Source organism: Sesamum indicum, linkage group LG8 (assembly GCF_000512975.1).
Source record: "Sesamum indicum cultivar Zhongzhi No. 13 linkage group LG8, S_indicum_v1.0, whole genome shotgun sequence".
Lineage (NCBI taxonomy): Eukaryota > Viridiplantae > Streptophyta > Magnoliopsida > Lamiales > Pedaliaceae > Sesamum > Sesamum indicum.
This window is the reverse complement of record NC_026152.1, coordinates 15,987,958-16,000,031: the sequence shown is the minus strand read 5'-3', so window position 1 is coordinate 16,000,031 and position 12,074 is coordinate 15,987,958. Positions and strand designations below refer to the sequence as shown.

Genomic DNA, 12,074 nt, shown 5'->3' with positions numbered 1-12,074 from the left:
TTTTTTTTTTTTTACTTTTATTACACAAGAAAAAAAGTTAGATGTATGTGTATGTTTTTTTTAACAAAAAAATAGTGTGTGTGTTTGAGAGAGAGAGAGAGAGAGAGAGAGGGGGAGGAGAGAGAGTGTTGCTGTTCGTACTTATAAATGTAACATCGGGAAATCCACTGTAGATCACTTATCACTCTCTCTCTCTCAACCACTTATCTCTCTCTCTTCAACGGTTTTACTTTCTCATGTTACTCTTTTACAACGTTAGCAGCTACTAACTCCCCCGCCCTCAACCCCTCCTCCACACTACACTCCGCCGCTCCCACCTCAATTACTTCCCCAGGCAGCATATGGGCTCCACTACTACTCCTACTTCCTCGATACTCACTCTTCTCACGGATGACCTCCTCCTCAACATCCTCTCCCTACTGCCCCACGATTCCGATCGCAAATCCTTCCGCTTCACATGCAAGACCTTCTACCGGGTTGACTCCCTGCATCGCACCCACATCCGGGTCCTCCGTCCCGAGTTCCTCCCCTCTCTACTCTCCAAACTACCCCACATCGCCTCCCTCGACCTCTCCGTCTGCCCCTCTATCGATGACGCCTCCATCCCCCTCCTCCTGTCCTCCTCCTCCGCCCCGATCTGGGCTCCAAGGATTAAGCGCCTGAAGCTGAGTCGTTGCCCCGGCTTGAGATTCCGGGGGCTGGAAACCCTGGTGAGGTACTGCGTGAATCTAGAGAGCGTCGACCTATGTTACTCTTCTGGGTTCGGCGATCTTGAGGCAGCAGCGCTGTCCGCCTCGGCGGGCCTCAGGGAACTTTGTTTGGACAAGTGTTTGAACATCGGGGACGTGGGATTGGCCAAAATGGCGGTGGGGTGCCCGAAGCTCGAGAAACTTTCCTTAAAGTGGTGCTTCGAGATAACCGATATTGGGGTTGAACTTCTGTCCAAGAAATGTGGTCAATTGAAGCACCTCGACATCTCATACTTAAAGGTCTTGATTTGTATACTTAAAATGTGTCGTCTGTATACATATTATCATTCATTCATTGCTGCTCTAGACTCCTATTATGCTGTATCACTTTTGCACAAATTCTTTGATTATATTTTTAAAGTAACTGATGATCATCAATTTGATCTGTTCAAGGTCACGAGCGAGTCGTTGCGTTGGATTAGTAGAATGGAGAGGCTGGAGATATTGCAAATGGTTGGGTGTGGGCTGGTAGATGATATGGGGTTGCAGTATATTGGAAAAGGATGCCCTTCACTTCAGGTTGGTTTATTGCTTAATTGGTAGTATCGTTAGCTGTATATATCTTGATCTTGGATTAAGTTGGAAGATGCAAAAGAAAAGGGAAATGTCTAAACTATAAAGTACAAAGTCAGATGATTTGATGCAATACAATTATTTTTCCTCAGTAATTCCGAAACCTGAGAGTGTTGTTGTGTAATGAGATACGTTTGTAATTTGAAAAGGATGCCATAGGATTTAACTTACTATAGTTGTAATTTGATGATTTTTTCCGTTCGTTCCTGGTACTTTATCTGATTCCTTTTGATACATTTGAGAAATTAATTCGTTCTTGTGAGATATCTTTCTTTTTCTTTTTTGGTGTTATGTTTCTACCTTCAGCCCTCTTCTTTTATGCATGCTGGTTATCTAATGTTGTTTTGTTTTATTTACTGATATACATACATATCAGTAATTGTCAAATGGCAACTTAATTAGTACTATCAAGCTCGGGAGACTAAACGTTGTGCTCGGAAGTTATTGTAATTTTTAAACCTAATTACGTAAGAATAAGGGTAAATTAAAACAGGCTCTCCTGAGGTTTTCCATAATTACAAATACCTCCTTATTTGAAAAATTACAAATACCCTCTTACAACAAGCTGTTCGAAGGGGGTATGGGGTCTTTGCTAGGGAAGGGGAGCTAGTTGTAATTTACCCTAAGAATAATGTTTCCTATCGAGTTTTAGTGAGTAGCCGGTAATTTATTATATGTCTATAGAAGTTCGAGATATTTATGGACACCTGAGAGGCTGAGAATAAATGATATACTGGACGTATAACTGGCTAAAGTGCACATTTGTTTTCTTGTTTGGCGGCCAGGTACTCGATGTATCAAGGTGCCACAAATTGACCCCTTCTGCATTAAGTTCAGTTGTCAAAGGACACAACTCTTTGTTGCAGCTTCACGCTAGCTACTGTTTTTTGGTAAGTAAAGATTCCAGTTCTGGGCTATCACAACAAAAAAAAAAAATGAGAATGTTTGCAACAAAGAAATTGAGTGACGATATTAAAATTGTCACTAATTATGTATTAAGTGACAATAACTTTTATTTGGTTGTTGGAATGATTGTCATAGTTTTAGTAGTAACAATTATTCCGCAGCAATAATTAGTGAAAAACAAAGATTATATACAAAGTTGTCACTGTAGTTACAAAAAACAAAATTGTAACTATATTTGATGTCATTGTAGTCTCTAAGTTGTTACTGTAAATGTGTCATTAATTTTATATATTGACAACTTTTATAATTTTTGTCACTAATAATTATATTGTTACTATTATACACTTTTCGTGTCAATTTTAATATTTTCTACTGAATTCTTTAGAAGTTTTCTTCTGTTTAGACACTTGGAGTAACTATGACTTGGAATATCAGGGTCTTCCCATTACTTTCTATGACCAGTTTAAGGGCCTGAAGAAGCTGAAAGTGCTCAGAATTGATGGCACCCGACTTTCTGATGCTACCCTCAAAATTATCAGTGAAAATTGCAAGTTTTTGACTGAAATTTGGCTGGGAAAATGCCAAGGAGTTACGGATGCGGGCATTATGCAGCTCGTGTCCGGCTGTGGTAACTTGAAAGTAATCAATTTAACATGCTGCGGTGATCTTTCCGATTCCGCAATATTAGCTATATCAGACTCTTGTCGGGATCTCTTATGCCTTAAGTTAGAGTGTTGCAACTTGCTAAGCGAATGGAGTCTTGACTATATTGGGTCGCGTTGCTTCTTGCTTGCGGAGGTTGACCTCACAGATTGTCCCGGAATTAACGACATAGGTAAACCCGTAAGACACCTTTCCTGAGAAGGCTATATATTTCTGCTTATTTAACGAATTTCATCATGATAGTAATGATTAGACATGTCGAATATTTTTGGGAAACGGACAACAAAATGAAACCAAACTTAGGGTTAACTATCCGAGGACATGGTAAATTCAACTTCCTTATGATATCCTCATTAAATTTTTGCAGGTCTGAATTATCTATCCAAGTGTTTGGGGCTCATGTCCTTGAAACTTGGACTATGTACCAACATTTCCGACAAGGGGTTGTCCTATATTGCTTCGAATTGCAGAAAGATTCGGGAACTTGATTTATACAGGTATGAAACATTCGAAATGAAATAACCGTCTTCGAGGCAAATGCTTGTAATGTAATCGGGCGGTAACTTTCATGCAGGTGTAAGGAAATAGGTGACGATGGCCTAGCTGCTTTATCATGTGGCTGCAAGAAATTGCAGAAGCTGATCTTGTCTTACTGCGATAAAGTCACCGACCGCGGGATGGAGTGTCTAAGCTCTTTAGAGGAACTATCTGACCTGGAGTTACGAGGTCTTCCGAACATTACTGGTACCGGATTGAGAAAACTTGCCGCTGGATGCAGGAGACTTGCTGAATTGGATCTGAAGAGCTGTGAGAATATTGACGACTCTGGATTTTGGGCTCTCGCTTACTATTCCAGGAATTTGCGGCAGGTACTTATCCTTCGTTAATTGTACTTTCTCAAAGCAATGCAACGCGTCTGTTAATCATTAATTGTGATACCTACTGTAGAGGAAGCCATGTATCAATCTGGATATGGAAAGGAAATAATCGGGTGTTTGTCAGCTCTTTCAATTTTTTTTAACCATATTTGCGATCATTCATGAATGAAAATTTTTTATGAGCGGATGGAATAGGAAAACCTCAAAGCTGGCTATCGAGCCGTTGCATTTTGGGAGAGGGGACGCTTGGCCGTTAAAATATATTTAGTCTCTTTAATACGTTTTTGCTTTGTAGTGCCATATGAATACACGGATTAGTTTAAGGCTGTTTGGATGAGCTTCTAAGTTGTTTAAAACATCTTATAACTCAGGAAAAATAGCATTGAAATATCGTTAACTGTTTACTTGAATTGGCCGTGGCAGGTTAATTTCAGCGGGTGTGCAATCTCAGACGTGGGCTTATGCATGGTGATGGGGAACTTAACACGGCTTCAAGATGCAAAGTTGGTGAACCTCGTGAACGTATCTGTAAGCGGCTTTGAGCTTGCCCTTAGAGCATGCTGTGCGCGGCTCAAGAAGGTAAAGTTGCTTGCCTCCTTGAGGCGACTCCTTTCTCCTGAAGTAATCGAGACCTTAGAAGTAAAGGGTTGCAGAATTAGATGGGATTAGAACGTTGTAATATACACGTTTTATGGAAAGAGATAAATTGGTTCTGGTGGCGAACCAGGTGAGGTCCGTTTCTCATTCACGACTTTCTCGACTCCAACAAAACATAAAGTTCATGTAATTGATTGACGATGATATTACAATGTCGATTAGGAAAGGGACTAGAATGCAACTGTCGTGACGCCAAATACAACTGAAGGTTACTCTAGTTTCTTTTACTGGGTTGCCTCGAGTAGTGTCGGAAGTTAATGGTAAAGAAGCTTTCTTATCATCTTGCTTTTGTGGGCTTGAGATAAGAACGTCTACACTGTGTTTGGCTTGACATATTTCAAATTAGGGATTCAGATCTCCAATAATATTTCTTTTGAATTTGTATGAATAATTTCATGTTAAAAAGGTTCCAAATCCATCTATTCTTCTTGTTATTTTTTTTAATAACATATCAATTCAATCATATATGAAAATAATCAAGAATAATAATAAATTACATTAATTTAATCAATACATTAGATTACAAGAACTCAATAGCTCACACAAAATTAAGAGAAACATCTATATAAAGTTAAACAAATACTAATAAATTTGGTAGGATTTAAACCCATGATTTCGAACTATATTCTTACTTTGAAAAATTATATTCTGTAATTATTGATAGATGTCAAATTATTTTTCCAAATTTTTGGATGGAATTCAAATTCTTGTATACAGCACAACTCTTTCCATTAATTAATGTTCCTTAACAGAAAAGCTTAAATATCAGCTGAACATTTTAATGGAAATTTGGTTTTATTCTTTGAAAATCTTTATTTTATGAAAGTGACGAACTTTAAACGTCAACCAATTTTGTAAAATTTAAGAAATTCAGCTTGAGGTTTGCTCAAATATGCAGAAATCCCCTTGACACTTGTCTAATAAACATGTAATTAAATTCCCAGAGGTTCAATAAAAATTTTAAAATCACTTCCTACGTAAAATTAATTATGTTCATCCGATGCACATACAATTTCTGACGGATTATTTCCAACGACCGCACCTGTCTCAAATGCTTTCACATTCGTCCCAAGTCTATAGCAAATTAGCGATAAGAGACGGCCATCCGCAAACTCCTTCGTTATCAACGAACATTTTCTTCGGGCTCTAATTCAAACAAGGCTATATATTTTTAGTAAATTTAATTGATGATTGAAGAAGCATCCTTAATCCAGACCACCAGTTTGTTCTTATTTCTCTCCAAACCTCATGTTGAGTTCTCTTACCTGCCATATATAGAAGAGGCCGTCTGATTACGGTTGGAAGGGGGGACAAAGGCAAGAATCATCATATTCTCTCAATTCCGCTCCATTTCAATCGGAAACAAAAACGTAAAAAAAAAAAAAAAAAAAAAAAAAGAAAAAAAAAAAAAACAAGCGCGAAAATGGAGGGGAATACCAAGAAAACGATGGCCATGATCTCAGTATGTTGTATACTCATGGTTTGCATGCTGTCTGTCCATTCAATCGCTACCAAAGGCTCCACTCGTCGTCTATTGTTTGGTGAAAATCTTCCAATCATAGGACATGATGATGAAATTCCTGATTGGATGAGGTTTAACAATCGTCGTCTTCTCTCTGGTAAAAACCGCCGTCTTCTCTCTGGTGGGAATCTTCCAATTTTGGGGCATGATGATGAAATCCCGGATTGGATGAGTTTAAACAAACGTCGCCTTCTCACAGACGAAAATCTGCCAATTTTGGGGCACGATGATGAAATCCCGGACTGGATGAGGTTCACTAAGCGTCGTCTTCTCGCAGGCGAAAATCTCCCAATTCTGGGGCACGATGACGAAACCCCGGACTCGATGAGCTTAAACAAGCGTCGTCTTCTCTCAGGCGAAAATCTCCCAGTTGTGGGGCACGACGATGAAATTCCCGATTGGATGAGCTCAAACAAGCGTCGTCTTCTCTCAAGCGAAAATCTCCCAGTTGTAGGGCACGACGATGAAATTCCCGATTGGATGAGCTCAAACAAGCGTCGCCTTCTCGCAGCCGAAAATCTCCCAATTGTGGGGCACGACGATGAAATCCCGGATTGGATGAGCTTAAACAACGAAAATCTCCCAATTGTGGGGCACGACGATGAAATCCCGGATTGGATGAGCTTAAACAAGCGCCGTCTTCGCGCAGCCGAAAATCTCCCAATTGTGGGGCACGACGATGAAATCCCGGATTGGATGAGGTTAAACAAGCGTCGTCTTCTCGCAGCCGAAAATCTACCGATTGTGGGGCACGATGATGAAATCCCGGATTGGATGAGGTTAAACAAACGTCGTCGTCTCTAAGTCTCAGACGAAATATTCCAGTTCTAGGGCACGATGATGGGAAATGATGAGATTTGGGAGTGGGAGGGAGAAGAGGGAAGAAGGCAGAATTTCATTTGGGTAGATGGTCATTTTCTCTTTATTTAGGGATAAAAAAGACATTTTCCAAAAAAGCAAGATGGGCTGCACTGGGCCGCATAGCCGTAAATGGAAAAGTAAACGGCTGATAAAGGGTATCATTATCAGCCCTAACCAAACAGGCCCTAATTTTTTTTATTCCTTTTTTTCTTTTATTTTTATTTTTATTTTTTTGAGGTAAGTACTTGATTAATGTAAACGCAGTTATATATATTACCTTCTTTTGTTCACTAAATTGAATGTACAAGCGTTCGTTCATATAATTGATGATGTATATATAGTGTTATATATATATATATATATATATTTAGCTAAAGTGATTATTTAATGGGGTTAATTATACCCGAACCTTTTAAATTTCATGTTTTCTAAAAAATTTTGAAAGTTACACTAGCACTCCTAAAAAATACTTATTTACGACTATAGGTATTGTTGTGAGGGTTTTAGATGGAGAATGTTTACGTTAATAAAAATTTTAAGTGAATTTTCTGTTTTGTCCATCATCATCCAAATGTATTTATATTTTATTGACTAAATTGCTCTTGATCGTTAATGTTTTGAAACTTATGAAGGTGTGAATGTATACTCAAATAGTTAAAAGGAGTAAATATAATAAAATACTTATTCATGAAATCTTTTTATATATATAACGTGATGTGGTTGGTTCTTGATATTTCTGTAATTGGAACTTTCGAAACCATAAGAGTCCTAAGCTAGAATGTGATTCCAACTTAATACTTTTTTAGTGAGATTTTAGAAGAGTTGCTATTTGGAGAGCACGGTAATGAAAGTTGTAACTTGTGTTTGGTGGGGAGTTATTGTCTATCATTGGCCTTTATGGTAAACTTAGTTGGGAGGCGTGAGAGGCGCCTCATGACTATGTCATAATAGATTCGAACGCTTGCCTCGGATCGATTTTTCAAATAATTGCTCTAGTAAAGAACTAAAGAAAATAGATAAATGGGAGATAGAAAAATAGAAGAGAATTAAATTTATTATAAAAATCTCACAGATTTATTAATTATTTGATTGTTGGTGGATCTCTTTGTATGTGTTGTCCAGAAAGATGATGACTCAATGATTATTCGTTCGTCGAAACTAGAAGTAAAAATTTTGATGGATAAAGATTCCTTAAAAACTTCTTTCGAGCAATGGGTCGAATCGAGTCATTTTTCAAAAATAATAACTAAAGGACTTAATACTACCACTTGGACCTGGAATCTGCATATTAATGCTCACAACTTCGGTAGCCATACTAGTGATTTGGAGATCTCTAGAAAGTCTCCATTTGGCTAACTCTCCATCATCTTTCTTTTGTTGATCGGCATGTATTTCCACAGTGCTCGTTTTTCTAATTATGAAGTGTGGCTAAGTGATCCAACTCACATTAGGCCAAGTGCCCTGGTTTGCCCGATATTGGGTCAAGAAATATTAAATGGTGATGTGGGCAGGAGTTCTCGAGAAATACAAATAATCTTTAATTTTTTTTAGATTTAGTAAATATATAGAATAACTAGTGAATTACAACTCTCGCAATCAGTACATTGGTCTTTGCAACGTTAATGGTTTTTCTAGTTGGTTTTTATCATGAAGCGGCCCCAAAATTGGCTTCATTTCAAAATATAGAATTCTATTTAGAATCACCATTTAGTGGGACTACTAGAACCTGGTTATCTCTCTTGGGCAGGATATCAAGTACATGTATCTTTATCAATTGATCAATTTCTAAATGTTAAGAGTGCAGCCTTAAGAGAGACTTTTCTCTCATAAATTTATCTTGAATCGCGATCTTTTGGCTCAACTTTATCAAAATTTTGCAGAGGGAGCAACCCATGCATATTTTGACGCACTTTTGTGTTGAATTTTATCAAAATGCCCTTATATACTATATAAAATGATCCATCATTATTTTTATTCATTCAAACTTGTTTTCTGTGGTTTTTTTTTTTTTTTTTCATTTCCCACTCTCCTACATTTTCTATTTAATATGCCAAGTAAATAGAATTTACCACATAATATTCTAAAGAGAAATACATAAAGTAAATTATTCAAATTTTGTTGAATAATGAAATACTTTTCATATTGAATAAAGAATGAAAATTTTAGAAAAATTGAAGACATAGTATAAAGTTTCAATACTAAAACAAATTAACTATTTCGTAGCTAAATATGATAATACTAAAAATAATTTAGTAGATTAAATATTAATTTTTTAATGAAATATCTCTATGTAAAGAATATAATTAAATCTGAATAAATTATTAAACATTTTTATATATGACTCCTCCATATAAGATCATTTTTAGGATTTATTCTAATATAATTTAAACATATGTAATTTCGATTGATTAACTGATTTTTCTATTTGTAGATGTCTATTTTTGTTCGTAATATTTAGTTGCTCTATGAAAACTCTAACTTGCTCCTTTAAGATATTCCTAAAAAATTATATTTCTCCTGTTTATTAATTCACCCATCATTTTATTTCTTTTTAAATTTTCAAAAGAAGTTTAATGTTCAACAGAATTGGCTCATTCCCTATTTAGTACCTTTAGGGTACTAAGTACTTTGAGCCTCAAATATGATAAGCTAGTTATATATGAAAATATAATTTGATGGGGGTATTAACCCTATTTTTGTAAAAAGACAAGAAACCTTCATTTAACGGCAAAACAGTCATAGCATAGGAGAATCCGCGAATTATTTCGCAGATAGGATCTTAGGAGCCCCACCCGTGTTAGAACCCGAAAAGGGTATTCGGCTGGAGGGCTTGAAACTTCACCGTTTGATTACAAAGACGAAAAGACGCTTAGATGGAGACACGTAGCCCAGTTCATAATGTAAACTTGGGTTTTATAAATAATTCGGATACAAGTCATTTTTAGATAATTTACATTTATTACTTTCGACCTTACGCTTTTAGATCGCTTATTTCTATCTCGATCAGAACTAACTTGAGCGTTAGAGAGTTTTAGTCGGAAACGAACTCGACTAGCCTAACGTTCGTGATTCAATCCTCAGGACTCATAATCGATCTGGAAAGATTACGTGGTTATTTAGATCACCCAAAGAAAGTCGCATATTTCGAGCCGGATCATAATTATGTAATTGAAATTTAATATATCTAAAATGTCATTATGCAATTATTTTTAACATATATATATATATATATATATATATCCCGCACTTGCTTTGGTTCATCAAGAATCCGGTTGTGTTGCATTGTAATGAATGTTCGAAGAAAAAAAATGAGCATAATGAATTTATGTTGACACAAACTAAATAGATTATTCTTTTTCAAAAGATAGTTCCATAATATATATACATATATAGATGAAATGAGGTCATTTAGACACATCTTAAATCACAAAATACCCTACTATTCTTATGGATTGTTGTTGTTATTATGCTCATTAATAAAGACAAGCATGAAGCAACCTCCATCTGAATAACGCTTGCGGTTAGTCTCCAGGTCCCAAATCCTTAAATTTCTGAGACAGGGTGATGAGAAAAAATCCATCCTGTTATCCCAAGCACATCTAACTAAAGAAAAACTCAAATTCCCCAATTGTTTGGAGCAAGCATTGTAGGTCCTGAACCATCAGACCCATCGAACAGGTGGTTTTTACACATAGATATAAGCATGCAACGACATCTAGCTCATGGAGATATTCCCAAACATAACAATCAGCCAGCAGGGGAAAAACTGAAATACGACTTAAGAAGCTCTTGATTTAAACATGTGATCTTATTACCCCAAGGGCATAGAAACCAGAGGTAGCCAAAGTCCATCACACAACTTGTGGCGGCTGAATACCGACAATTCCAATGCCACGCAATAGTTTGTTACACATTATAGATTGTAGCTCAAACACATATATAATCTGGATTTTCAGTCATAGTCATCAAAGTTTTAATCGTAAGGGAACAAGATACCTATGACCGATTTTGAGATGGCATCCTCTCAGATCCATGCCTCTGGCGGAAACTGCCGTGTCTGATTCCAGCATCAGATCCTCCGGTCGGTGGGTGGAAAGGCCCCCATATTGAATCTCTATCGACCTGGCTTAAGGGGAAGGCAGGCTGGTGCTCACGCTCCCAACCATTGAAACGATCACGAAGGGGATTTTCAGCTTCTTGGAAGGTTCTTCCAGATGAGCTCGATGAGAAGAAGTAAAAGCCACTAGACTGATCTGATGATGACGCGATTGGTGCAACTTGGGCCAAACCCCTGTGGCTGCTAGATCTTCGTCCGGTGGATATAAGAGAAGCACGTGCTACTGGGACACTAGTTGACTGCTGAAAATACGCTTGAAGGGATGGAGGACGTTCACGTGGCCGAGCAACAGTAGCGGGGTAAGTTGGAATCACAGATGAGGTAACAGAGCTGGGAGCTCTACTAGCAGAGCTGTCATAATACATGCAAACATCACATACTCCAGAAGTTGAAAGCACAAGACAGATAAAAGTCATTTTATTAATAGCAGAAGCACATAAATTCTGTTTTCTGTTTGATACACTTAATATTTTATATCTATGTTGTCCAAAATACAAATTATAAACTTAATTGTCAACCTTCTCTTTATTATTTATCTGCTTAAAATATTCGACGCGGGTGCCATGGAGTGAGGAATATAAAGCAGCATTGGTTGCATGAGATGGAACTGAATGCGACAATATTTTCACTTTGCATTGAAATCAGGAGCCAAAACCTACTTCCATACAGACAAAGCAACAAATTAGCCCTTTTCACAATCTCAAAGGTTTTCTCTGTGACCCCATCACTGGTTTATAGTTTTTCTTCTTGAGATGGGAATGAGGAATCCCACCCCTTAGGTCTTGTCACTTCCCTCCACTAATATATCAATCTTTCCTTTATCAATATTCTCTCAGTGTGGCACCAGGACTGATATTCATTACTGTTGGTGTGTGTAATCAATAACGCCCATTATGCTCGAAGACATTTCACCATAATAGCCTACAACTGATACTACATGCGTATCTTATAAAATATTCAACCACCAATGTACTAACCTGTGACCAATAATAAATGGGTGCATTCCAGGTCTTGGGATATCAGAACTGTTCCTAGCTGTTCTCTGAGTCACAGATGGAATGGAGGGTTGATCCGTGCTGCCAAAGCGGCTACTTGCAGCAAAAGGAGAAGAATGCTCCCAACTGTGATAATGAACATCAAGGGAAAGA

General features: G+C 37.4%; 3 protein-coding genes, 1 long non-coding RNA gene and 1 pseudogene across 4 annotated transcripts in view; 3 read left to right on the top strand and 2 right to left on the bottom strand.

Moving 5' to 3' along the window:
* On the top strand, window positions 152-4,757 carry LOC105168932 (F-box/LRR-repeat protein 3). Its single transcript, XM_011089144.2, has 7 exons — window positions 152-989; window positions 1,143-1,268; window positions 2,108-2,212; window positions 2,664-3,063; window positions 3,259-3,388; window positions 3,466-3,760; window positions 4,193-4,757. The coding sequence occupies exons 1-7, from the start codon at window positions 342-344 to the stop codon at window positions 4,436-4,438; spliced, it is 1,950 nt and encodes a 649-aa protein (XP_011087446.1). The 5' UTR covers window positions 152-341; the 3' UTR covers window positions 4,439-4,757.
* On the bottom strand, window positions 5,374-6,007 carry LOC110012444. Its single transcript, XR_002287622.1, has 2 exons — window positions 5,864-6,007; window positions 5,374-5,691 (listed from the first exon to the last, which is right to left on the bottom strand). It is a non-coding gene; the product is annotated as an uncharacterized LOC110012444 (long non-coding RNA).
* LOC105168931 lies at window positions 5,704-7,105 on the top strand. Its single transcript, XM_011089143.2, has 2 exons — window positions 5,704-6,465; window positions 6,526-7,105. Exons 1-2 carry the CDS (start codon window positions 5,850-5,852, stop codon window positions 6,750-6,752), a joined length of 843 nt encoding a protein of 280 aa, XP_011087445.1. The 5' UTR covers window positions 5,704-5,849; the 3' UTR covers window positions 6,753-7,105.
* Window positions 7,947-8,730, top strand: LOC110012431 (annotated as a pseudogene).
* Window positions 10,599-12,074, bottom strand: part of LOC105168930 — an 8,572-nt gene continuing 7,096 nt past the window's right edge. The window contains exons 6-7 of the mRNA XM_011089142.2: window positions 11,904-12,072; window positions 10,599-11,277 (exon numbers count right to left, since the gene is read on the bottom strand). Of these exons, the coding sequence (XP_011087444.1) occupies window positions 10,806-11,277; window positions 11,904-12,072 (641 nt within the window). The 3' untranslated portion in view covers window positions 10,599-10,805. The remainder of the gene's footprint in view (window positions 11,278-11,903; window positions 12,073-12,074) is intronic.